The sequence below is a fragment of the Bos mutus genome, chromosome X (assembly GCF_027580195.1).
Source record: "Bos mutus isolate GX-2022 chromosome X, NWIPB_WYAK_1.1, whole genome shotgun sequence".
Lineage (NCBI taxonomy): Eukaryota > Metazoa > Chordata > Mammalia > Artiodactyla > Bovidae > Bos > Bos mutus.
Window position 1 is genome coordinate 50,728,339 of NC_091646.1, and position 27,945 is coordinate 50,756,283.

The following is a 27,945-nucleotide window of genomic DNA, read 5'->3' on the forward strand; positions in this document are numbered from 1 at the left end:
GACTTAGGAATTCATCTCTAGTGTGTCTGGGTTAGTGTTGCAAGGACAGGGAATGAGGACTGTGCTTGAGGACAGTCCTGTGGAGCTTGGAGATGCCTCCTTTGAGTGGGCATCCTCTCCTGTCGGGAGGCAGAGCTCAAGGAATAAGGAATTTTCTTCCCAGCCTACCCTAAAATGGGCAAAGGACAAGTTGAGTGTGGTAGGAAGTAAATGAAGTCTTGAATGACCTGGCCACTGTAACTCTGGCCTTTTGAGTCCAATCTCAGAGGGGTTTCAAAACCATGTAACCCCAGACACCACACAAATATCCCAACTAGAAAAGGAACCCCCTTCTCCAATCTACCAGCCCGATCCCCACCTGGATAAATAGAGCCAAGGCTTCTACATTCATCAGACTCATGCCTGGACTCAGGTTACACCAAGTACCCCTTCCCTCACTCCACCCCCACCCATTGAACAGCTCCCAAATGATTCTCTGCGGATGGCCACTTTTGCCATCTCTCCGGTGCCGCCAAATCAATTCAAGACTGGTCAATTAATTAAATGTCAATTTTATTGTGCTTTGGATTATGTAAGGCAGTGTGGTGGAGGCAGTAGAGAAGATAGACTGAAAAACGTGGTAGGAAAGAGTGAGCTAAAAATAATCTACAAAATAATTTTTTAAATGATTGCGTGCTGAACTAGACTAAGGGCTACAACTATGTCATTGTATTCATTATTTGCAGAAGCGTTGAGATATTCTAGGAGGTGGAGGTTGGAGGATGGGGAGAGGCTTCATGGAGGATGTGGCTTTAATGCTGGGCCTTGAAGGAGGGGTAAAATGTTGATAGATGAGGTGGAGGGAAGAACATTTCAGAGAAAATTCTGTAGAAGGACTGAAAAAATACAAGAGGGCAAATAAACACCCCCAGGAAGTGACACTTCCCAACTGGGAAGCCTGAGGGGGCTCAAGCCCCCAGATGGGGTCTTCAGTACCAATGATATTAGAAGGCACAGGGCAATGGGCTTGTTTGTAAACCTAGCAGCAGCAGGAGGTTTCACATTGCAGTCAGGGGCCCCAAACTAGCTGAACTATGCCTGGATGGACTCTTTCATCCTTTGATCCTGTGTGGTCCTTATTCATCTTTCCTCTTGCCCACTGACTGCCTGAACGGTAGTTCGTGCGCGCCCATGTGCGCGTGTGTGAGTGTAGGTGTGTGTGGATGGGTGGGGGACCGAGGCTTTGTCTCCCACTGCAGCTTCTTCCACTTTTCCCTCTTGTGGCACACAGCTGGTTTCCATGGAGCTTGAGCTCGGGCCCTTTCCACTGTCTGAGCCTCAGGGAACTCTAGCTCTTGATTAAGCACCTAGGAAGCTTCCTCAACATGAAGGTAAAACCTACTGTGGGGGGTGACTTGGATTAGGGCAGGACTACTCTTTCCAGAGGTGGAGATTGATGGTGGTGTTGACTGATGGTGGTGGTAGTGATGGTGGTAAGGGCTGGGGACGTATGAACAGACTCTGGGTGCTGTGTAAAATGCTGCTGGGACTGCTCTAGTGTTCAGTCAGGAGCTGGGATGTCAGGCTAGACCTGCTTGGCCTCAATCACCCCTCCCCCTTCCTCAACATGCCCTACAGGGGAGACATATTGGGGACCTGAAAACGGCAATGACATCGGTAGAGTATCCAGGCTGATGTTGTCCTGCTCGACTCTCACCCCCAGAAGCCCCAGAGATCTTTTTTCTTGGCCAACATCTGTCTAATCTCCAGATGGGACTGTCACCTCCCCCTGTCCAGCTGCTGGAGGTAAATAGGTTATGTAGCTACTTATGCTACTCAGATCGAGAGGTATAGGGAATTTGTCAGAAGAAAAGGAAAGTTAATTACTGTGAATTTCTCTCTCAAAAGATTGGGAATCCTAGATAAAATCTAGCATCTGACAGAAAATGAAAGGATGGAAGAGCTCTGTCAGGCTTCCCTGGAGCTGAACATTTAGAGCTCAGTGAGGTCATCGCTCGAAATAATCTTGAAGCTGATGTGGCCTTGTTTCACTTTGGCGGTTGGGCCACCCTTCTTACGCAGGTACAGGGACTTTAGTTCACGGCAGTCACTGGGGTCAGCATCCAGGATAACCTGGCCCAAGAACTGATCACAGAACTTTCTCTTGTTCCATACCTGGAGAGACAAGTCAACAGAGTGAAGGTGAGTAACCCTCTGTGACACTGGACTCTGCCCCTGTGGCATGTGGAACCTAATGCTGGACTTAGAAAGGGCTATTTAAAAACCAAGGACTTTTCCCAAATACTGCTCTGAGTAGGGGAAAAGTACCTCAAAGAGCAGAGACGAAAAAGCAGAGTTCAGGATCAAACTTGGCAGATGGTCAGAAGCAGTAAGTCAGGGGAACACAGCCAAACCATAGTGATCCATCCTGACCTAGCAGGTTGAGGGCCATGTCAACCGGCATATGCTTCCCTACATGGGAATTTGCTGTGCCTATGTTAGCATGTGAATCTGACAGCATGTGGGTTTCTAGACACAATGAAATATGTGGAGGAGAAGATGTTTAGGATGGACATTAATAAAGAAGTCAGTGATTGTGCCTAGTGGGAGGTATCTGAGTACAAAACAAATAACCCAAAATAACCCTTGCTCTGTATCCTAGTCATCTGTGATGCACTTGGAATCATCTAGTATCTAGTAGTGAATAGGAGCCACTCTGCTGGTCCCTGTTCACATCCTTACCTGAACTATAATAGGAATGTCAGTGGTCCTTCTGTAGAAAATGGCCTGGGTGTCAAAAATGGCATGAACGGTGTTCTTTTGGACAGGAGAACGGACTTCTTCCTTTCCACACTTGATGATCAAATATGGGTTTACAGCTGGAACAAAGTAACCGTTATTTTGAATGCAGTGATGAAAAGTCCTCTTCATGGATAGTCAAAATGATCTCACTAAGTCTACTCAGGGACTTTTAACATAACACCTGGTTAGTAGAATGACCTAGGACTTTGGTGTCTACTTTCCTTTTCTTTTCTATATTTTATAGAAGGATATAAAAATGAATACTAGATAGGCCTCCCCCAAAGACTCTTATATCCCATTTTCTCCTGTTTAGTTGAAGTATAGTTGATTTACAACATAGTGTTAATTTCTACTATATAGCAAAATGATTCAGTTTTATATATATATATATATATAGCCAAAATGTTTGTTCAGGTTTTCTGTAAGATGTCATGGAAAAGCCCAAACAAACTTTTCTGTCAATCCTTTATATATATATACATATGCATATATATATATACACACACATATGCATATATATATATTCTAAATATATATATATACACATGTATAATATATACAATATATAATCCTTTAAATATTATGTATATTTATATATTTTATGTATACAATATATATACATTATTTTTAACTATTCTTTTAATTATAGTTTATCACAGGATATTGAATATAGTTCCCTGTGCTCTACAGTAGGACCTTGTTTATCTATAGCCCATTTTCCTAACTTGGTTGACAGCCATTCTGACTTTTCTACACTGAAAATACCACTGGAGAGACTCATCTGCGACCATCTTTTCTATTCATATATGCAGTAAGTGAAGCTGCATTTTGCTTTCCCAAACACCCCTGTATTTCTTACTTTCATTGTCATACTTCTTCTCCAGGCCCTCAGCGCTATGCACTGTGATCTGGGTGACAACCTTGGGGTAGCCACGAGCCAGATTCCAGCAGGACATCTTGGGCATGTCCATAGTCAGCTCCCTGGAACATCAAAAGGAAGACACGTCATCCATGACGAATGCCCTTTGATGAGGAGAAAGGCTAGTCAAAGCAGACCTTGTTATTGAAAAACATGAAATGCCAAGGGGCCTAGCCCATTTCTCCCCAGACATGGCTTATGTTTTATGGGTATGTTTTCCTTTCCCCTTGCTTTAAGGTCCAGAAGATAAAGATCAGAGTAGGCAGGGCTGGGGTGAAAAGGTAGCTTTGGTGACCCAGCACTCAGAACATAAGAGAGATGTAATGAGGAGGGCCAGCTGTTTAAGAGAACAGAGAGTCAGCCAGAGAACAGAAGATAAAATATAAGCGGAAAAACTTAGGCTATAGGCTCGTTCTCCTTAAATGGCAGCTGAGAGCACTGAAGCCCAGACATCAACGGGGAATTCCTCACAAACCACCCCTTTTTGAGACATAGTTCTCCTGCCATCATTTCAGTTAAATCTGACTTGAACAACTTGGCCCTCTGAGTATCCATCTATGGGGAGAGGGCCAATGGGGTTAGGACTTGGAGGCAAAGCCCAGAATAGGAGTTGGCAGGGCTGGCCAAGGAAACGGCACCTGAGCTGGACAGGCACTTCACAGAAGATTCTCAGGAGGAACTCGCTGGTACGGCCGTGCTGGAACATGGTTGGGACCAGCACGTAGTTGCCCTTCTTCAGGTACTTGCTCAGAAACACGGTGCGTGTGTCGATGTAAGTGGAGGTCCCAGCACGCTCCTGAATGTAGAGGTGGTGGAGGCGGAATTTGCGGTTCAGTTCCACCTGGAAATGCAAGAGAAGGAAATGCTCCATTGCACTCATATCATAGTTGTTTTTTTTTGTTTGTTTGTTTGTTTTGGTTTTGGAAGATTCTAGGTCCTCTTGCTAGCTTCAACCCTCCACCTTTCTTAATTCCCTTAACCCCAAGGCATTCTAATTTTGACGCTGTTTGCCATTACTGTCTCTGCTCCAAAGGCCCATTCTTACCTTGAAGAGCTCAAAGCCGATGATGTAATTGTCAGGTCTTCCCATGCGGCGGTAAGTGCGCAGGTCCTTTTGCTGTAGAGACATGATGACCTTGTGCTCATCCTCTGGCACAGTGAAGATGTACTAGAGAAAAGAGGCCACAAAGGAGCTTAGTTAACTCACTTGTTTCAGCTGGGTCAGCTCAAATGTCAGGGCAGAAAACTCTACCTCTCGAAGCAGAGACTTGGGTTATGTTCTGGGCTTTGCCACTGACCAGACAATGAAACCTTGGATAATTCATTGACTTGCTAACTGTGGATTATAATGTTTGTTTCTCCCTATGGCATTCAGCAGGTGTTGAGAGACACAACTTCATGCCCAGGCGTCTGATTCCAAACAAGGTATGCTTTCTTTTAATAAATTATTGGTTGGGCTCTTGGTCTTTTTTTTCCCCAATTATCCCCTTATTTTTTAAGTTGTACATAGGAAAAATCAAGAATCTATAAAGACAGAAAGCATTCTTGCTTGACTTAACCAGACACAGCAGCATTCCCCTAGGTAGCCTCTTTTTGCCATCCCAGATGTGTGACTTGTGGGAGGGGTTGGATGCAGTTCCTTGGTGAATTGATGCTCTGCTATCACTATTATAGGGAAGCTACAGGGCTGTGTTGGAGACTTTCCAAACATAATTTGGGGAATCATGCCATTGGGAACTGAGTCTAAAAGGTCTCCTATTTTTCTCTCTGCCTCTGTCTCTCTTTATCTCTCTCTTTTTCTGTTTCTGTCTCTGTTTCTGTGTGTGTGTGTGTCTTTCTTTCCCTCCTAGAAGGAAACAGGAAACAGATGCAAAATCATAGGTTCACAAGGCCCCCATAGATCTATCCTGTGAAGACACTTAAACACTGAAGCCAAAAAAGCCCATTTCATCAGTTTGGTATATGTGCCTGACAATTAAAGCATTTCCAGGGTTGTAAATGAAGGCAGGTGGTAATAGGAGCTTTCTTCTCTTTAGGGACAATTAAGGTAGAAGGAAAGGAGAAAAGTATAAGTTAAGTAAAGCAGCCCACTAAATTTAGTATCTTTCAAAATGGCTGCCAATGAGGTTCATGGAAAGAAAACACTCATGGCTAAGGCTGCAGTACAGTCAGAATTCTTGTCTCCTGTGGGCTAGCTCATCAGCACATTTGTGGATCAAAGCATCAAGGTTATTATAGGTTCAGGCTTTGGATGTTTGTAAATTTTGCTTTGAGGTGTGCCCGGGGTTGACCTCTAATGTGTCACCTGGCATAGCATTGTAATGGGAGATGAATGGAATGGGTTCATCAATATGGTAGTGATTCAAATCCTGGGAATAATGACCTGGGATTCTAGATGAGAAAACGGAGTCATAATGATGGGGTTCAGGAGAATCACCTGCCTGAGAAAGAGGACACATATAGTAAGTGTCCACCCCAGGGAGCAATTAGGCAGTAAAGATATAAAAAAGAACTGAGAAAGCATCAAAGAGCAGATCCTCTCTCTCCAATGTAGGACCATCACAAGGAAGCAGGGAGTGTCAAAGCATACCCAGCAATAGAGCCAAGAGAGAGGCAGCCAGAGGAGGTGGCTTGGATTTGATAATGTTGCCAAATCACATCTCTGCAAAAAGACACAGTCTACTGTGCTTTACAAGCATCTGAGCCCATCCCTCTTCATCTTGGCTGATGAATATTATACAATAGTGGCCAGTAGGAGAATTGATGTCTCAGAAACATTCCAAGGTGAGACCTGGCTTCCTATTGCCTTGATAGTGAAAAATGAAAGTGTTAGTTGCTCAGTTGTGTCTGATTGTTTGCAACCCCTGTCCATGGAATTCTCTAGGCAAGAATACTGGAGTGGGCTGCCATTCCCTTCTCCAGCGGGTCTTCCTGACCCAGAGATTGAACCCAGGTCTCCTGCATTGCAGGCAGATTCTTTACTGTCTGAGCCACCAGGAAAGCCATATTGCCTTGATAACTTTAAGACAAAAAGATTTTGGTTCAAACCTGGGGGTTCTGCAGGAAGGTATCACGGTTGTTATAGCAGCCTCCTGAACGATTCATTAGGGGATCATCATTCACAGTCCAGCATCCCACCACCGACTCCAGCTCCTTGTGGCCAAAAAGTGGGTTGTTCACATTGCGGCAGACATTGAGTTCATGGAAGTTGCGGCAAAAGTCCTCTAGGCTCATCCTGAATGGAAGGAGTGCAGGAGAAAGAAATGAAGATGGTACTTAATACCTACCCCTGCAGTTCCATGTGAAAGCCTCAATTCTCTTAGTAAAGAAAACTTCTCACCAAAACTCTCCATCATCAGACATGACAATCCCCAGGTTCTTGCGATCTGCTGCAGTCAGTTGTTGCCACTCTTCAGAACTAAAGACAAATGAACAAAGGGATAAGCCAGTATGTTTGCTATTGACTTCCTACAGGAAGCAGGATGCCAAAGGAACAGAATGCATAAGGATTGGGACAGCTTTGTTTCACTGCCAGCTAAGTCAGACTCCATGCCCGAGAAGGACCCACAGATGTCACTAAGCATTGACAGCCCACTAGTAGCCTGAGGGATGGGATTGGGAGAAAGTATAGGGTTTGGGGGATGCAGCCATCAAAGTAGAAAGCCACTCACATCTCACTCCAGGGGCCACTCCATTCCTGTCTTCCCAAGGGGTTCCTCAGACGAATCATATACAGCTTCTCAGTACTGAAGACTTCCACAAGTCTTTCTCCAAGGCGGATCTTGCGAATATCAGTCATGGTGTAGGTATGGCCCTTCAGCAGACCCCAATCAGTTTCAACTTCTTGTTCCTCCTGGTCAGGAAACTGAGAACAAAAAAACATACATAAGGACACAAGAATTGGGAGAGCCAAGGCTTGGCTCCTCCTCTTCCTTGATTGGTTTACATCAGTATGGTTGAAACTAGTTCTCTTATGTACATGGAAATGTGTTCCTGCTGCCTAACTTGACACAAAGCAAGCCAAGGAAAAGAAGCAAGTAATTTAATATAACAACTCAAACAATACAAATGACCTATGGTAGTACATTGATATGAAGAGCATCAAAATTTCGTGGGACTGGTTAATTCTTTGAGCAAACAGCTATAACCTCCACATTCAGGAGCACAGGTAGGAGGAATAATTTAGCAGAGGCTATTTATATCTGCTTGAATGCTGCATTGCCAGGTTGGAATGACTGGTACAAAAGGATGATATGTTAAATATCCTTAGCCTCTGCACCAGGGCTCAGTGTCTATTGTTAGCTTTCTGAGTTTCACAGTGGCTTGTCTTGGATTTCCAGGGTTAGGGTCATGTTCCACACTGTCATGGTCTCCTCCACCAAAAGTGAGTAAAGAGTAGTTCTGATGAGTACAAACCTCAATGGAGCAACAGATCAGACCTCCTTTGGTAAATGTCTTGTACAGTTCTTTAAACAGCTTGTACTTCTCCTCAACAAGATCAGTGTATCTTCCCTTCTGCATGTCAACAGTTTCAGCCAATGTGCCAGTGAAGTCCACAATGATATCACTGGTGGTCAGACCATCAAGGGCTTCATAACAGCCAAGGAGCCTAGGGGAAAATATGCAAACTTATCTTTGAAAAATTATTTTTCCAGGTCTAGGACATCTTGCTCCCTCAAAATTAGAACACTCCTTGCACAGTCAGTCCTTACCAGCTAGCTTTTCTCTATGCACAGAAGGAGAGAGATTTTGAGACCATAGTCATATTTCTAGGCTTAGGCTATGTTGATCTAAGTCCATGCGTGAAACTTCTTTCTACCAGTAAATATTAGACAAGAAGGAAATCTGAAGCCATAATGTCATGTGATCCTTAGATTAGCCTCAGAAAGGGGGCATCTTTCTGAGGGAGCAGTAGGGGTTTAATGGAAATTGGAACAGCTTATTTCTTTCTCATCTAGAATTATGGAGGGCCAGTCCCAGGTCCAAAGCAATGCCTTGGATCTGCCTGACATCCCACCCAAGGCTAAGCTGGGAGAGCATGAGTCTGAGTTCCCAAGGATGAATATGACCTTCCTTCCCTTGTGTAGCCTGACCACTGACTAGTCAACCCCCCGCCTCCTTACTTGGCATAAGCTTTTTCCAACAGGGCATTCCAAAACTCATTCATGGAGGTGGAGAAGGAGAACACAAGATCTCCATTGATGGTGGGCAGCAAGTCATCAATCACCACCTCAGTCCATTCTCCAAAATGCCAGAACCGGAAGTGAAATATCCCAGCATATTTATCTATTTTTCGAGGGTCCCATTCCTGTTCCTTATAGTTGGGGATTGTCTGGAAACATAAGAACATTCAATCAGTCAACTTTTATTCACCAGACCATATCCAGATATTGAGATTACAGTTGACTTCTGGAAAATTCATGGGGCAACAGAAAGCACACCAAATACATTTGGCTTGGGTTTAAGTTAGGAAGTCCCTGGTAGGGCTTTTTTCCCCCACAATTTTTGCTTCCCCAGTTCAGTTTTGCTGAGAATAGTATTACCATGCTTGCCCTGAATACACTCAGGATCACAGGGGGCAGCAAGTTGTGGCTTAAATTATTTCCCACAGATAATCTACAAAGTAGATTATGAGAAACTGTCTACACAAACATATTCATGGCTGTATATTCAGCCCTATAAACAAGGCATTTTAAAAGGCAAAAATTATTCAAAACACAAGGCCCCTTTGCAGATTCTATAGATGATAGATTTTATTCACACCTTGAATAAAATTACATTTTGGAGAGTCTCCTTTTAAAATTCAATTACACTTTCAGCTTCTAAAATTGTTTTTCTGAAGCAAATGCTCTACCTTTGTCCCAAATCAACACTTCATTGCCTTGAACTCTGCCTAAATGTCATAGGAATTTTTGTACTCTTAATAATTTATTAGAAACTTTTCAAGGATATATTTCCATCTTTCTCACCTTTTCTTTTATTCATATCTGTCGGTGAATTCCTGGCTCCCAGTGGGTTTTTTTTACCCCAGTTAGGTACAGAGAGTGTAAGTATGCAGAGCTACTGAGTCAAAGTACTGCAAGTGGACAAAAGATCAACTAGTATGTGTGACAAAGCAAATAGAGCAAAATGTTAATGGTGGAACGCAGGTGAGTCAATGGATGCTGACTGTAAAAATCATTCAACTTTCTGTATTTGTGAAACTCGTCATAATAAAATGAAGGAAAATCACCTCCAATCGTGAATACTTCTGACTTCAGGAATTAAACAAAGAAAGTTACGAGCTGACTTTTCCTAAAGTTACTAAAGAAGACAAGAAGGTAGAAGCCAAGTGAGGTCCTGCAGAAGGAAGAATACCTTTGTCCAGTGACACTCCTGAACAGCCAAACAGGAAAATGCAGAGACCATTGGCTTGTGCCCCAGTCTCCCTTGGGTCAGCTGGTGGTTGCTGATGTTGCCCACAATCAGACGAGGGTCATCGCAGATGTCCTGTGGATACAACAATTGGTTCTAAGAATCCGAGATGTGTTTCCCATCAGACAGTGTGAGCTCAGCTGCCCAGGACAGACCTCACAGATGAGGTAAGATCAAAAGATGACCAGGACTTCCATGGGTGGGAGAAAGGGAAGGTTGTGGGGTTATGAGAACAAACACAAAGCAGTAGATCATCAAGCCACAGGAAAAGGGTTATGTGAGGGGGTGGAAGGAGAGAGTGAGAATGAGACAGGATGAAATGTGCTGGTGCCCTCAGACATGGTTTTTGCAGCAGCGGCCAGCTTGTAAAGAGGAGAGCAAGGGATTAGCACATTACATTTTGATCCTATTTGTCAGGATGAGATTTCCTGAAGTGCCTGTACTTGGAAGGGTGATTGCATTTAAAAGACAAGGTCTGATGGAGGTGGACATTAATGCTTCTCCCTCTCTAGGAAAATTAGTTAGGAGACCTTATATATGAAATCCATTCCTAATAAAAAGCAAAGGCAACAGTGGTCTCCATGGCAACTAGATTTCCCTACATCCTTGGATGAATACAGATGGCAGCAGCACTAATAGCAGGTGGTAATAGACTGTTCTGAGGAGCACTTCAACAGACACTCTTTTTCTCCAGTGGATGTTCCAAGGGACGCTGAACAGACTGGCTGCAGTATTTGTTAGGGGTGTATGTGTCTTTCCCTAATATATCATTAGCTGTGCCATTCCCACTGCAAGGAGGAAAATGAGGCCCAAATAATACAATTACAACACAAAGTAATAAAGTCATTTTCAGAGTATAACCAATGCCTGAAGGAAAGATCCCCACGTTTCCCTGGTGGGAGGTGGAATAATTTGAATATCAGTGGCAATGCTCAGGTTGAAGCCTTAAGAATGACTAGAGTTAGCAATTGGACACAGGAGTGGTACGGATGTATAATGAGTAGAGAGACAGGCATGGACAGAAGCATAGCCACATACATGACACCATATAATTGAAGACACATTTGTGTGACTCAGAGTATCAGCCCTTGGAGACTTCAAAGGCAGGAAATACCAATGAAGTCTTGGGTAGATGGAGACAGCTTCGTGGAGGAGGCCTTTGGCCAGTACCTTGACATTCTGCTTACCCAGCAGAAATAAATCCTAGTCTCAAATGGAAAGAAAATCTAGACATATATCCTTTAAACAATTATTAAATAAACATCTATATTTTTCTGGTTCTCAAAACTCTTTTTTAATGGACATAATTCTCTTTGATGAAGGGTCTGGTCTACAGAATGAAACATTCCATATATTCTTTAAAAGCCAAAATAACTCTGGAAAGGAACAGACATTCTGGGCAAGGACAAGACCAAACTGAAGATTAATTGGTCATTCTTTTGCCAAAAGGAGAGAGTTAGGTGGGTTGTCAACTTTGTATTTTCTGGCCTTTTTTTTTTAGGTGTCTCATCATTACTTTTTTGTCTTAGAAGAAGACAAAATTTTTTCATGAGTTAGGAACTGCCTGTTTTTTTCCACTTATGGAGCATAGAGCAGGTGTGTTGGGTGAATTCAGTTTTGATATTCTTTCCCTTCTGTTTGTTCCTTTGCCCTTTCTAAGATGAAACGAAACCCAATTTTTCCTTTCTGAGCTATGCATTACCATTTTATGCAGAGCAAGATGAAAAGTTATACCATGATTTCCTGGACTTAGATAATGCATATAATAATTTACTAGCATGAAAAATCAGTAATGTGAACACTGATATGTGGAAAAGTGTGCTTTTAGGTTATTAAGGCAAATTACTTGCTGGTTTTGTGTAGAGTTATTAGTGGTTGTGGTCACATTAGTCTTGAATTTCCACAAGGCTTTCATTCATAGCAGGGATCTAGGCTCAGCAAACACTTTTGGCATGTCAACTTCTATTTAAGACCTAAAGGATCATATAAATAAGCAAAGAGATATGGAAGCAGAACTCAAATAGAGGCACTGTATAATTATTCTCTTGTTGACTAATCTGAAGGTGATTATTTTATATACAGTGTGTGTGTATGCATGTGTGTGTGTGAGAGAGAGAGCACATGCATGCATTTGTAAAGCTATGTGTAATCATGGGAGAATATATATTTGGGCAAAAAAAACCTCTCACCTTATTTTCCATTTCCTCTCATAAACTGGCCCATGCCCCAGTTTTACTTCACCACTCTTCATACATGATGGGTGGTTATTTAACAATGGGTTTAAAAAAATAAGTTAACAGTCCATAGACTGTCAAGCCTGAAAGGAATTTAGAGACTATTTAGTCAACCTGTTTATTTTACAAATGAGGAAACAGGCTCAGAGAAGAGCAGTAACTCACCCCTCCTGGCATTCAGCTAGTTAGTAGACCTAGGATTAAAGCTTTAGGTTCCTCACATACAGATAAAGAACCTCTAAACATCAACTAGTCCATCCTTTTTCCTTTAAGTTTATTAATGGCCACCATGTAAAAGATAATACTGTGCAGTTCTTCAGGGGTGGAAATACAACCAGTTCTCTGTCATCCATCCCAGGGTTTTATGTCTCTGCTTAATGCTCACCGAAAAGCTCTCCCTCATTCTGGAAGACTGGCTTAAGACGTTTTAGCTTTTGGTTCCAGGCTAAATATAATATTACCAATGAGCTTTAATCTCCTCAACCTCATCCACTAAATATGATTCAAACTCTTATTTATGTCAGCACCATGATGTGAAACATGGGAGAACATTTTTATCAAGCCACTTTTTTTTTTTTTTACCTCTTTAAGGAAGTGAAAGACTAGAAACAGCTAAGGAGGTAGAAAGGGTAAAGGGTAATGAGCCAATGTAAATCTACAGCCAAGTGGACTTTATGGTGACAAATTTGAAAACAATGAAATGGCTTCTTTTTGCATTTTCCCCTCGATTTGGACAACTGGGTATAATTCCTGTCGGGGTAAGGAAGAAAGGCTGGAGAAATTTTCCTGTAAGTCAAAGCTGAGATGCAGAGTGCAGATGGGACATGTTAGCCCAAGCTCTGCTGAAATGGTAGGGAGTGGAGTTGGAGGAGAGGTCACAGCTCACACAGTCACATATTTGGGTGGCTTGAGAAGTAGGGAAGATTGCTGAACCCCTAATGGTTCCCAGCTGTGTTGGCGTACTCAATATGATCCTGGAACTGGGCTGTTTGTCAAGGCAAATCACTTCTTAGCAGGAAAACACACAACTAGGAAGTCAAGCACCAAGAGTAAGTCTAGGAATGTTCTCTGCAGACCCCCATCCCAGAGCCAAAGCCTTCTACAAGCAAAGCAGCATCTCTAGGAAATATGTTGTCTTATCTGAGCACTGAAAGACGCTCTCATTGTCCTCACCTCGTCTCCCCTCCCAGACTCCTCCGGGTCGGGGGAGAAGGGGGCTTACCATTATAAGCTTTGGAGCCCCTCACACTCTATATGGCACTTACCACATCCACATGTTTAGTGATTTTTTTTTTTACACAGGTGAAATTTGCTGACAATAAACACTGAGGTCCAGGGTAAACCTCAAGAACCACAGTAAAGTGAAAGGCTGCCTAGAAAACCAGTGGCCAGAAGAACAGGGGCACTTTCAAAAGCGCTACAGGCTGTCTAGCAGTCCTGTGGGGCTGGGGTCAGTGTGGACACTTAGAAATGAGGCTAGCCCTGTAGTAGGTACATTACGAGTAAGTCTAGGATTCTAAGTCATCCTGAAAGGCCTAGGGTTGCCATTCAGGATGCAAGGGCTTTACCAGCTAGTTCAAGCAGTTATCTTATGCTTAGAAAATTGTACCATCTCCAGACACAACATGTAGGTGGACCTCCTCTCAGGGGCCAATGTTGGCTCCTCTGCTCAAGGAATTCACTTTCCTGGGGAGTTTTGTTTCTGCATGAAGATCTTATCATCAGTAAAATATTCTCTTCTTTCCTATTGCCTCCAAGGAAAATTCAATATGGAGCTGTAGAATAATACCTTAAGTTGAACTTCCACTTTCAAACTGGACAAGCAAGTCAGTACAGAATTATCTTCTTTAAACCTTCAGACTACTTCAGGGAGACTCCAGGGGTAAATACTAAATTGCTTTATTGGGAAAAATTTGTGTATCTGCAATGGGAATAAAACAAAACAGGTACATGCTACAACATAGATGTTCCTTCAAAATATTATGCTAATCAAAGAAGCGACTTACTTTTATGATTCCATTTTAAGGGAAATGTCTGGAATTGGCAAATCTAGGAATGGGAAGAGAATGTTTTACCAACAGAAACCAAAAGTGTATTAGTGATTGCCTATGACTGGGAATAGGAGGGTTTTACTCACTGCAAATGTACACAGTGGATTGTATTGGGATGATGCAATTGGTCTAAGACTGGATCGTGGTGATGTTTACATAGCTGTAAATTTTTAAAAAATCATAGCTTTGATAAAGTTTCTAAATTTTATGATATATAAATTATACTTTACTAAAGCTGTTAGTGTTTTGTTTTTTAATTCAGAATCGAATATAAATAGGAAAGATGGTAAGAGTACGGGCCTATTCAACTCCCTTTGATTGTGCCAACAGCTAAAAACACTTAGGACTATTCAAGTAAAGGGATGTGATCTCCGGGAAGAAAAAGGAATTCATGAGCAGTCTAGGCCCAAACTACACTACAAAAGTGTTACATTCAACTGGGTGTTGGAAATTTCTATTAGCACAGAGAGATATGTTTCCTCCTTTACTGGTCCCTCATATGTAATCTGGGCTTCCCTGGTGGCTCAGTCGGTAAAGAATCTGTCTGCAAAGCCGGAAACATGGGTTCAATCCTTAGGTTGAGAAGATCCCCCTGGAGAAGGAAATGGCAACCTACTCTAATATTCTTGCCTGGGAAATCCCATGGGCACAGGAGCCTGGTGGGATATGGTCCATGGGGTTGCAAAAGGGTCGCACATGACTTAGTGACTAAACCACCATCACCACCATATGTAATCTACCACCGAGGCTTGTGTATTCAACTTCTAAAATCTCCTCTCCTCCTTTTCCTTCCGTTCCTCCCACCTTTGCTTTAATACAGAACTTCATCAGCCTCTTCCCATACAAGGTAGTAAAATGGCCCCCAGGGAGGGTACTCCCTGGTGGAAGACCTGGGCAAGGTCAATGGTAGTGGAGGGTGAACTCAAAACTTGACTAGGAGAGCTAACAGATCTTGTGCAGGTGCTGTGCCTTCTCCCACCACTGGCTGTGCAAATTCCTACAAGGTCTTGCTCCATTTTAGTCGGAGATTAGTTGAGTCTGACTCGAGGACACGATTGTAGTAGGGTATGAGTCAGTCAGGAAAAAAAGCCAGAGGCGGGTTGGAGGGGAGAGTGGCTGGAGGGAGCTGGAGAAGAGACTTTCTGTGGGAATTTGGTGGTTAGATTTGAGCCTAAAAATCCTACCTGCCATTTTAGGATCACATGGTAACTCAGTAGAACTCAGCTCTTTGAATTTTCTAAGGTCCAGGAGGACAGGAAAGCCCAGGAATACAGGTCTCAGGGAATATACCTGTGTACCCAGGAAACAAGGCCAGTAGCTGGGGTCATTAGACCAATGGAGGCCTTAAGGAGGAGGATTTTCCTCTGGAAGATATGGGCCAATAGACTGGCATCGAACAATTGCAAAAACCTTCTCACAATCCCTGTCCATCTAAAATGGCTCCTCAGGACACAGCAGAGAAGTGGCAAGCGGGATAAAGAGGAGCTCAATCCTGCCCTAGGATGGTGGGGCTTGACTGCAGTTGGTTGGTTCAATTAGCAGTGATGTTTACAGACACGGAGGCTGTTCAAGCCGGGAGGGGAAAGAGACAGAAAATATCAGGTTAATCGTGCTTCTTCCCTTTTAGAGTCTTCAAAAAACAACCCTGCTTGCCAACGAGGCAGTGAGTCCAACGACCCGTTGGGTCTTTCTGAGCCAATTTAGAGAGGCCTAGGGCTGTCTCTCAGCTTTCCTAATGGGAGGCCAGAGAACTTTGACGTGGTTCTTGACCACAGGCTTGGCCTCCACTCTGACTGGAAACTACTCTCCAGCTTTTTGAAGATTCAGATGGTGGTCCAGAGCTTTGTTTCTTCCCCTACTCCCCCCCCTCCCCGCAAGAGGCCCCCTCCCCAACCACTTCAATCCACCATGATCTCCCCTTCTTCAAAACCCTATGTTGATTTACTGTCTGTATGCCTAAAATAGCATTTCCTCTATCCAGCATTCATTTATTATTTAACTCTTTGCTAGCTCAGTATCTATCTCTTCAGCTATAATGGGAGTCCTCATCTCAGATCTTGTCTGTATCTTGCATAGAGGCTGGCATAGAGTAAGTGCTACATAAATATTTCTCAACTGACTCTCCCTTTGGGCTGAATAAAGACTAAGCTCAGAGTATGCTCTCAAAAGAGAGGGTATCGGTCAATTAATGGATGTGCAGTATCAACATGGTGAGGAGGAATGTGAGAACTCACTGGAGGGAAGCTATGTATTTTATCAAAAGACACACAAGCAAATCTATGTTCCCTACATGGCAGTGTGGTTGAGTAAAAACTAATATAGGCTTTGGAGTCAAACCTGGATTCAAGTCCCAGCTTGTTAGCAGTCTGAACCTGGGAAAATTCTTACCTTCTTCCTGAGACACAGTTTCTTCATCAATAAAATGAACATAGTATCTACCTTTCTTTTTTACACTGGGAAAAAAGAATTATATCAAAGTGAATTTTTAAATACCTACCTTGCCTTGCTGTTGTTGTTTAGTTGCTAAGTCATTTCCAGACTTTTTGTGACCCCAGGGACTGTAGCACACCAGGCTCCTCTGTCCATGGGATTTCCCAGGCAAGAATACTAAAGTGGTTTGCCATGTCCTCTCTAGGACAGTGTGTCTCCTGCATTGCAGGTGGAGTCTTTAACCACTGAGCTACCAGGGAAGCACCACTTACCTTGCTAAGCCATAGCAAATTAGTATGACATTTTAAAAAATGTATCGAAAACTCCAAACACAGTATTTGGGCAAATAGCAGCCAAGTGCTACGATCCCCATTTCCCTTCTCTTTCTGACACTCCCTCACCTTCGAAGGAGTATTGCTTACCTCAGAGGCAAGATGGACTATTGCCTTGGTTATTTAAGTTTTTAGGACTCAATCCACAGAATTTGAAAGATGAAGGCAAAGGACAAAAGTCTGAGCCAGGAAAGAGTGGGGAGGATGTGTCTAAAGATGGGCCAGTACAGGAAGCACTGCTGGTTTGGTTCACAACTGGGGAATGGCTTCATGTTGGCTTGTGATTTTATGGCCCATCAGATCCCCTGCCACCTCCTCCGGAACCTCACCCCTATTCATTATCCCTTCTTTCTTCTGAGTCTTTAACCTCTTCTACTTTACTGTTTCCTCCTTAGCTTATAAATATGTTCAAGTCTGTCCTCCCCTAGAAAACCTCCCTCAATTTCCTGCTTTCTTTTCAGCTACTTCTACCCTATTGACCTCCCTTATTTCATAGACAGTTATCAAAAAAGAGTGATGGCCCTGATTATCACCATCCAGAGTGGCTCTCAAACAGCATATTTCTATTTTCTTCATGTGTTTTTGGGGAAAAAACTTACCTCTCTCTATACTGAATGTGTGGGTAATGAATTCTGCTCATGTTTTCCAGATTTGTTGGTAGGTCAGTGATCTACAAGGGTGTCAATAACTGGAGGCATAGAAACCCAGCAGGGGTTGTAATCTTTCTTCTGATGGAGAAAACTTCTCCAAGTCATATTCTCAATGGCTATCATACTTTATGGGCAAAAACAGAGACATGCCTTTGAATGATCTAGAAGACAAGCAACTTAAAGTGATCCATGTGTCTTGGCACCCCCTGGTGGCAACCTACATAAAGTGAAGTAGCTCATGCAAGAATCCCTTTTAGGAGTTCAAGTTGTGGAAATTGACACTAAAAAGTGATAGCTTGTTCATTGAAGAACGCAAATCTTGAGTTGCTGACTGAGATGGTTCCACAATAATGCACAGAAAGGTGTAATCATGAAATAAGATCAAAAGGTCTTCAGGATATTGTGAAGGTCTACGAATTTGCATTTCATAACAACCCTAAGTAACCTGTATACCTGGTCACCCACTTTGGGAAGGAGCCCAGATTGAATATCCTTCTATCTTGGTAGACTCTTTAGATTTAACCAGGTTATTATTTATTCTCTAAATGCGATCATCCTATCATTTTATAGATTGACCTCCTGCTCACATAGGACTTTTGAAGGGATTCTGACACTTGCTTTAGAGATACCATCTACAGATGCTCCACAGAGAACCATAGTAACTATTAATAAGTGATGAGAGAGGTACAGTCTTACTTGGATCCCACGTTGCTAATAGTGGGGGATGCAGATGACGATACCTAAAGAGCAGCAAAGAAGCCTCCCTCCCCCAGTTCAAACTCCATCTTGTTTCTGTTGAGTTCATTTCATTTATGCTCACTATATAAAGAGTAAAGAAAAGGTAAAGAATCTGCCTGCTATGAAGGAGACCAGGGTTCAATCCCTGGGTTAGGAAGATCCTCTGGAGAAAGAAATGGCAATCCACTCCAGTATTCTTGCCTGAGGATCCCATAGACAGGGGACCCTGGTGGGCTACAGTCCATGGGGCCACAAAGAGTCGAAAACGACTGAGTGACTAACAAGCCTATATAAGGAGTTTTCTCCTTACTGGTCTGAGATTATCTTGAAGTTGCCATGAGTGGTAACTCAGTAAAGAGATGAGAGTAGAGCTTTTTGAGTTACCATATTTACTCAAATGAACTTCCAAAAGAAAACAAGAACAGTATCTCTCTCTTTTGGTTCTTTCTAAATTACTAAATCTGATACAATGTGATTAAAATTCAAGATTCCTCATGTTAGAGTCAGAAGCCCATATCCATAAAACTTCTCATTATAAAGTTGTCTGCTGGGGATTTCTAGGGCAGTGAAAATATTCTAATATATAGAATTATGGATGTATGTCACTATACATTTGTCCAAACCCCTAGAATGTATACTAGGAGTGAACTCTAAGGTAAAGAATGAACTACGTGGGATAATGCTGTGTCAGTGTAAATTCACCAGTTGTAACAAAAGTACCACTCTGAGAGGTAGTGTTTAAATGAGACATCTCTGCACCTTCTTAATTTTTCTGTGCTCTAAAAACATAAAAAGGATACTATGTTATAAAAATTAAAGTTGTCTGCTAAATTGGTCTATACGCAGTGGGCTGTATGAGTGAAATAGTGAATCAAGTAGAATTATGATGAAAGAGATCAAGAGGGAGACAGGAATTGAAACCACAAAGTTACCTGGGGACGTTTCCATATCACCTTTCCAGGAAGCAGTCGGTTGTAGAAAAGTGAATCGTTCTCAGGCAAGAAGGTTGGATCACAGAAAAGTCTACCATCCCTGATGCATTCCTGCTTCAGTTCCTGGTACTTCTGGTTTTTGAAGAACTTCAGAGGAGGACCCATAATGTCAAACTAAGTCTAGAATGAGAAAATTGTTGTTATTGAGGGAAGAAGTTCTCAAGTTTTTGAAAGATTATCTGAGATTAGACCAACAGATGCCATCCCAGTGATTTATTCCTGGATCTAGGCAACTTGAGTTTAGCTTTAGAGGAGAAGTCACCATTTTCAAGGAAAGAAGATCTCAGACTCTGCAACAAATTAGTTTGGGGCTTGGGGTAAGGCATCCAAATCATTTCCAGGTCTCCGTTTCCTCATCTGTCAAATGGGTTAATATGCACTTTAACAATCTTACTGGAAAAATAGATAATAAATGTTAAGATTGAGAGTTAAACATGAGTCATTATAATTTAAAGGGAAATCTTCCATTTTCCACTGGCAGAGACAAGTTCAATCACAGAACAATTCCAAATTTGAAGAAAAGGGTAAAAAATAACTTTAGTATGTTTAGAATAATTTGGTGCCTCGAAGGGCCACACACTTTGTGCTTGAGGGGGAGAAAGAGCCCCTTTCACTTCTAACAAGCCCTTTTACACAATTCCTTTCCTCTTATCATTAAAGAGTTCCGCATTATTACTGGCCGGGGAGACTAACACAGGAAACAGAGCTCAGCAGATGGCCTCCAAAGACAAGGAAAGATAGAAGGTTTGCATGTGTCTTTCTTCTTAAAAGTCTAGTGTGCAATCATTTGCCTGCAATAAAAGGCAGACTCTAAAATTCAATTATACTAATTCGGTAAACTATAGATTCTTATCCCTTGGCAATACACTGTTGCTTTCTTTTCTGAAAAAAATAATCATGGCTAAATAGAGAATTAATATAGTGGCTCTTTAGGCAATGTCTATCAGAGTGCCCCACACTCAGATGTCCCTAACAACTGGTTTTTATTATGAGGGTAATTTGAAAGGCAAATTTGATTTTAAATAGCAGGGTTTTCAATGCCTTTTCATGATTCACAAAGATATATTTGTAGTGATTTTAATGATCCTCTCATGACAGTCAATGTTTAAATGTGCAGGGATGTAAAATTTATATGGCACCAAATATTTCAAAAATTTATTTTAAGGGTAACTGTGTCTACATTCTGTGATTACATGAGAGTTGAAACAAAAGAATCAGGCTAAGGTCAGAGTATCTGCTAAAAAATGGGCCAGATTTGGCGGGAAGCTAATTAGCTCTTTCAAGAGTATCTGTGTAGTAGCACAGTTCAAAACTTAGTTAATAATGAGGCAGTTGCTATTTTATACAAGTGTAATATTAATCAGACCTCTTTATCTCATTTTGTGTTCCTTCAGCATTACTTTGAAATGCCTTACTGGTGAAGAAGTCTCCCTATTTGAAAACCATAAAAAATCTTTAATTTGATGTTATTTGCAACCTCCAGTATATGTAAACAAACTTACCCTTTCTCTGAAGCCAAGGACTAAGAAGCTGAAAATAATCAGTCTTTCCACCGGTACTTATTTATTGGCAATTATTTTTCAAATGGAAGGCTATAGGACACTGCAAATACCAAAATGTTTTCAGTCTTCAGGTTTAAGTCTGTTTATAGGCTTGAAATATTAATGTATATTTCATTGTATGTGAAATCCTGGATGGTATCAGTAATACTTTTCTGTTAAGCAGCATCAGAGCCAATCTGAATGTGTGCCCAGGTTCCCTTCTGGAGCCTTTTACAAATGGATCCCAATTTTCATGTGTGTTCAAATTTATAACAAACACTACTATGCGTCTTGGTTTTCCTGGAAGGTTGGGTGGATTGCCAGAGGCTGGGGACCACAAATGGGGGGTCGTCTGGGGCAATTAAGATATTTAGTTTGCTAGAGCCTCCTGGTCCCTGAACATTTTGGATAAATGAGTATTTCCTGTTCTTGGGAAGGCCCTCTGCCCCTGCCAGTCTCCCTTTTTAGTCGGTCAACTGGGGAGGCAGGCAGGAACCTGCAAATGGAATCCCCATTATATCAAGAGGGCCTGTCTACAGACAGGAATGGCATCAACTGAAAAGAAAATCAAGTTTAATTTTTCAAAACTGGTATGATCCCAGTTGACTTTATCAGAGGCAGGATGTACAGCTGGTGCAGATCATTCAGGCCTTTGAGTGAGGGCACAAGTATTCTGGAGGAGCACAAGAAATAAGGAAAATCAAGCTACCAGCCTCAACTTTGACTGGTTCTGGTTAGAGTACAATTGTAGTCCCACGTCCTGTTGGACTTGCAGACTAGAATTGACCCCAATTTCTGATTAAGCAGCAGGAGAATTATATTCCATTCGTTGTGACCTTGGTTTCTTTGTGCCTCAATTTTCTCATCAGGGGAGTGGGGTTATTTATCCTATCCTCCTTACTCCGTGGCTGTCCCTAATGAGATGGTTAGTGTACAGGTTTTTGAATACATAGAGAGGGCTCCATAAATGCAAGATATACACTGTAAGCCCTCTCACTGCCTGGCACAGAGCTAGGCACACAACCATCAGGAAATATTTGTAGAATGGATGAATGCCTTATGGAGAAAATTCATGTTTGTGTGGCAAATTATTGCTTGATGGGTGCATTTCAGCTCATATTCCCTTCATGGTAGCTCAGTTTAGTAGATGTTATCTGGGTCCTTCATTTTGTATCTTCAGAAATGGCTGCTCAAACAAGGAGCAGCTAGAAAATGGTGGCTCTCTGTAACACCAGATTTAGTGTACTGACTTTTATCACACCACACTGCTTCCTTTGCTCACTGCTTTCTTAAAGAAGGGGTTTTGTTTGTTTGTTTGTTTGTTTGTTTTTAGCTAAGATGAGGAAAACCCTCCAAAGCAAACATGATACCTAACTTTGAGGCACTCTGCCTAGAATTTATTGCCGTGGTGAATATTGAAAAGGCCCTTTATTTCCATGGTTTGATAAGCATGGGAAAATCTGAACCCTTCACATCCCAGGGTTCATCCCATTGCATCTCAGAAAACTTTCAGAGACTCAGAAACTTGAATTGGGTTCATCATCAACAACTTGCCCTGTCAGGGCGTAAGAGAGTGGAGAAGGGAATGTTCCTTCTTTGCTAACTTGCTGCATCGAGCTGTGAAGCCAGGGAGCCTCTAGGTTAAAGACCACATATAGGAAAGTCGGTAAACAGAATCAAAGCTGGGGCTGCTTTGAATATCAACGAAAGAGAGCCTCCAGCTAACGAAGGGAATGAAGGGAACGTTAGCATTAAAGAAGAGGGACCTTGCGTCTCAGAGGGCTAGTATTATGGGAGGCTGGGTGGAAAAGAGTGTGGAGTTTTGTATTGAGATAATGGTCTTCAGCAGTTCTGTTTGAGCAGGGCTCCTCCACACCCCAGGGTGTGGTGAGTTCAGAATTGCCAAGGGAAATTGAGGGAGCCTGCCACGTAGAACACGAGGTCGCACTTAGGAGAGGGAGCTTTTGCTGCTCCCTGGACTGGAAAGCTTGGGCAGCTGGACAAACTCTTAAGAGGAAAATCACTTGTTCTTTACCTGTGGGTCAGCCTTAGAATAGAAACCAGATTTTGCTCTAAGAAGTGTATTCGTCTCAGTTTATTCAAGAGTGATGATCTGATAGGAGAAATCCAGTCTGCGGGTTATAAACTGGTTTTGATTGGGATGAGTGAGAAGGGAGGGTAAGGCATTTAAGGAAAAGAGAGAGGGAGGGAAGGGGGTCCCCAGGGTGTTGTTCCTGGCTGGTTTCTCCTTTTCCCCCAGTTTTCCCCATGTGCTCTACTTGGGGAAAATTTGGAGGTCAAAGCAATTAGGTGTTTTCAGAGCAAACTGAACACTCAAGACTTGACTCTGCCCTGACATGAAGTCACAGCCACTTTCAGCACAGTGGGTGACCCCTTATCCTCACTCCTGCAGCTGTGTGGGATGAGAGAAACAGGGCTTGGAGAAGGAGAATTAATAAAAATCCAGCATCCGCATGTTATACAGAAGAGTGTGTTCCGGGTCTACACAGGCAGAGGCATAGCCACACCTGTGGGCACACGTCTGCTGTGGGGAACATATGGCTGTTCTGATTCAAACAGTTGGCCAGATATCCTGAGGTCTGAAGTGTTAGTAAGTGTTAGTCGCTCAGTTGTGCCTGACTCTTTGCGAGCCCATGGACTGCAGCCCACCAGGCTCCTCTGTCCATGAGATTTTTCCAGGCAAGGATACTGGAGTGGGTTGCCATTTCCTTCTCCAGGGGATCTTCCCAACCCAGGGATTGAACCCAGGTCTCCTGTGCCGCAGGCAGATTCTTTTACCGACTGGGCTACAAGGGAAGCCCCCACAAAAGTCGTATGACTCAACCTTATATAGGACACATCTACTCTGCCCAGAGAGAAGACTCTGTTCAAAGAAATTCCAAGAAAAACAGAAAACACAATTTCCTTTCATTACATTGTTGCAGACCTCTATCAAAAAAAAAAAAAAAAAATTCAAAATCCTAAAAAGAGCACAGGTAGTCAGGAGATCCAGTGTCAAGTCCCAAATACCATCATTTAGTGTAAATAACATTTCTGTCCTTTAGTTTCCCCATAAGAGCAATGGGACTAAAATAGCTGCCCCATTCACCTCAGGGTGTTATTGGGGACAGCTAACAAAATTAGGAATATGAACGTGCTTTTTAACTATTACGGAGAAGACCAATGTAGAGCAGTAGTATTAGGAAACAGTTGTTTTGAGCAAATCAAATCTCTTTTTTGTCCTTATTGGGAAGTGAGGATATTTAATCACATATAAGACACTCACAAACATTCAAAAGACCAATGTAAAATGGCCCCTCTGCCTTTTAGTACCTCCCCTCTGTTCCACCTCTCCATTCTGGCTGATTTGCCCCCCTAACCCTTTTCTCCCCCTCTTGGCTTGAATAAGCCCATCCTATAATTCTAATTTTACAGCCTTTCAGAAACCTACTTTCAATTTTTCTAGAATGTTACACTAGATGGACTCTTAGAGGTAGATTGCTTAGTCCAATTCCTTGCTTTTACAGGGAAGTAAAGGGACTTGTCCAAGGTTACACAGTTAGTGACTAAAACCTGGACCTCCTGACTCGTCTTTTTCTTTTTTTTAACCACAGTTTTAAAAAAAAAAAAAGCAGAGGCTGGGGGAGCATGCAAACACAAAACCTCAGGACATTGCTTGTGAAAATGTGTATTGTCCTCTTCTTACGAGAATGCACTTAGGAGTTTTGTTTTTGAATTGCTGTCAGAAGGTGAGATGATTTCAAATCAAGGCTAATCAAAGAAACACTGTTTGGGGGTCACAAAGGGGCTTTTTCTGCTTTTAATTTGGGGACTGAAAACTCCCAAGGATACAGAAAGCCTGCTTTTTAACCTATTCCTGACGACACAAGTGTTTAGACTTCTCCCTCGCCTGCTAAGGACTCAAGGATAAAGAAAGAATGCTATTCAAATCCAAAGTATTCATACAGGCACACGCGCTTGTGTGCGCACACACGCACAGACACACAAACTGCAAGAGGAATGCCAGTTAGCCGTCCCCCATAGGTTCTTTTTCTACATTCCTTCAGATTATAAAACGTCCTTAATGTCACAACAATGATTAGCAAATGAGATATTAGGCGATTTTCGATAAAAACATTAATACAGACAAGGGATACTTTATCTTGAAGCCAGAAGTGACTGTCAGAATGGCAGAACCTGCTGAATTTTCCTCCGTGCTTTTCACTATATTTCAAGCTCCAAATCCTCAGAACTAACTTTCAATTGCAATGCTCCAGTCCCTTCTCACCCCAGCCTTCTCTGGTCAAGTGGGCCAGCTGAGCCCCAAGAACAGGGCAGTTGAGGGTTGTGGAGAGAGCCCCAACTGAAAATCAGTTTAAACCAATGCAAAAATCGGAGGAAAACAAAACCAAGGCTATCCTAAAATTGCCGAGATCAACCTGTCACCAGGACAGGAGGGTCCCAGCTCTGCAGACAGGAAAGACCTTGCAGCCATTCCCTCCTGCGCTGCAGTGCACCGTCCAGGCACCCCATTGCCAAGGCTTAAAGACCTTGTGCACAGAGTGTGGCTCCAAGATTTTGCCTGCGTTTCAACAATGTGTCCATGGTTGGGGATCAGCAGAAGCTAGAATAAAGCCCTGACAATGTGGTCTCCCTCCTACACTAGCCTCCCAGGAATGGAAAAAACAAACAAAAAAACAAACAAACAAACCCTGAGCAGATATCACCAGAAAAATATCATGGTCAGACATCCACAATTACCCCCTTAGACATACCAAAAGAAGCAATCCAAAATTCCATTAGTTTTGAAGTTTTCAAACTGTTATTATGCACACATATTCAATCCAGACAAACTGTAAAATGATAGCTGTGGAGTTTACCTATAAACTCAGTTATCCAGCAAATAAGATTGCAGGATGAGTTTGTGAATGTCCGCTCTCCTCACCTGAGTTATCCCAGGAGACTCGCTGCTGCTGCTGCTGCTGCTGCTGCTGCCGCTGCTGCTGCCGCTGCTGCTCTTCACCAGGTAACCTCTACCAAGTCTGTCCAGTAAGTGCGGCTGAACAAAGATTCTGGCTTTCTTAACCTGAAAACTATTTGGGCTGTACCAAGCTCTGCTCACAGGGGGAGGTGCCCTGCATTAAATTCAGGAGACTTGGCCCCGCCTAACAGTCAGAAACTGATCCTGAGTCATGAGGAAAATCTGGAAAGTGCCCCTACCAGATGTGCAAACGGGATGCCCACTCCAGATCCACCCACCAGAAAACTGAAAAACAAAAAAACAGGAAAGCCATGTTTGAAAGTGCTTTCTGTTCCAAGGAGAAAGAGGACTTTTCAGGGAGGGGTCTGAGAGATTTCTGGCTTTTCTGTCCCAAGGTTAAGAGTGCAGACCTGAGCATGACTCAAGGGAGGACATGGAGAGAAAAATCTCGAAGTGCCGGCAACATTCTGGTGGGCTCAGCTGCAGTCCCAGCCCTGGTACACAGATCTATGTTGGTGATGAGCCCTTCAGTGAGTGGGTGGGAGTGAAATAGGACTTGGTGTGGCACAGGGAAGAAAAGGTTGTTTTGTAAAGTAATAAGTTACCTCTGGCCAAGGGCAGAGAGAGGGTAACAGCAAGAGGAAAGCGAGTGGAGTTTGATTCCATGGCAGCTGGAAGAAGCCTAATTTCTAGCAAAGGGGCTGTGGAGAGTCTGCCTGGCCATGTTCTGTGAAAAGCAGAACCAACAACTGGGTTTATGCTGCTGACCAAGAGGCTTCGGGGAGATACTCAGAGCCCTGTAGATACTGTGGTGCACCCCAGCTAGGGCCCTATCCCCTGAGGCATTTCCTGGGCCACAGTTCCAGGGACTAGATTCTCAAGTTTTCTTTGTTTCAATTTTCAGAAAGGGTGAGGGCTCCATATCTCATTCCCCAGCTCTCTAACCTTTGATCTGAAATTACCACCCTCTGCCCCGTCCCTGCATCAAATGTGCTGCTGGCTCATTGAGTCCTAGAGGGGAGAGATTAAGAAGGAAAGGAAGTGTACTCACCCTATGCGCTGGCCCCATACCAGTATTTTCATGAAACAGATGTGAGCAGTTCTCTAACTCTGGTCTCTGAGACCTCCTCCTTGGCACTTCCCCACACTCCCTCTGTGCCATCTCACCCTGTATGCCAAGATTGAAATTGAATGAGAAGTATGGATATACCTGATTTGGTTCCTGAGTGACAGATTTCTCAAGCAAGTATCCTCCATAATGTGGGGTTACAGCTTTGAAACCAAGGGGAGAGTGTTTTGTCCGGGATCATCTTGGTCAGCCATCTTTTCCACCTCTGTAACTTTCAAATGAGTAGGGAGTCTCTGAATCTGAGAATTAGAAGAAATTTTAAAGGCCATATCTACCGTCCCGCTCAGTGCAGAAATACCACCCTGATAATCTAGAAAGCTCATCCCTCTCGAAGGCAACTTGCTCCACATTTGGACATCCTCTAATTGCTAAAAAAAAAAAAAAAAAAAAAGGGTATTCCTTAGGCCGTGCAAAAATTAGCTTTACATAAATTATTTTTAATTCCTCTTTCATATGAGAGATATCTGTCATGTCAGCTCGAATCTTTTGTCCCCCAGGCCAAATATCTTCAGTTCACTTAAATCATGCCTCATGGGACACGGTTTGCAGGTCTCTTGTCTGCTCAATATGGAGCTTGTAACACAATTAAAACCCTCTTTTGTTTCTTACACGAACTACTATTATTTGCCAGATACTATACTTATACAGTTGACTTTTATTTTTACCTAGATTCTGGGCTTTCCATACATCCTTGATAACCATCACCTTGTTCATTTTTTATTTCAATTTATCCCCTTATGATTTTTCTAGATT

The 27,945-nt window shown here is 42.7% G+C and overlaps 1 protein-coding gene across 1 annotated transcript; it reads right to left on the reverse strand.

The window, feature by feature from the left end:
• Positions 1 to 535: 535 nt before the first annotated feature.
• CAPN6 (calpain 6) lies at positions 536 to 26,196 on the reverse strand. Its single transcript, XM_005903663.3, has 13 exons — positions 26,028 to 26,196; positions 19,482 to 19,661; positions 10,058 to 10,189; positions 8,824 to 9,032; positions 8,117 to 8,309; positions 7,372 to 7,565; positions 7,041 to 7,118; positions 6,749 to 6,935; positions 4,746 to 4,868; positions 4,339 to 4,541; positions 3,641 to 3,762; positions 2,722 to 2,858; positions 536 to 2,154 (listed from the first exon to the last, which is right to left on the reverse strand). The coding sequence occupies exons 2-13, from the start codon at positions 19,644 to 19,646 to the stop codon at positions 1,972 to 1,974; spliced, it is 1,926 nt and encodes a 641-aa protein (XP_005903725.1). The 5' UTR covers positions 19,647 to 19,661; positions 26,028 to 26,196; the 3' UTR covers positions 536 to 1,971.
• Between the last annotated feature and the right edge of the window lie 1,749 nt (positions 26,197 to 27,945).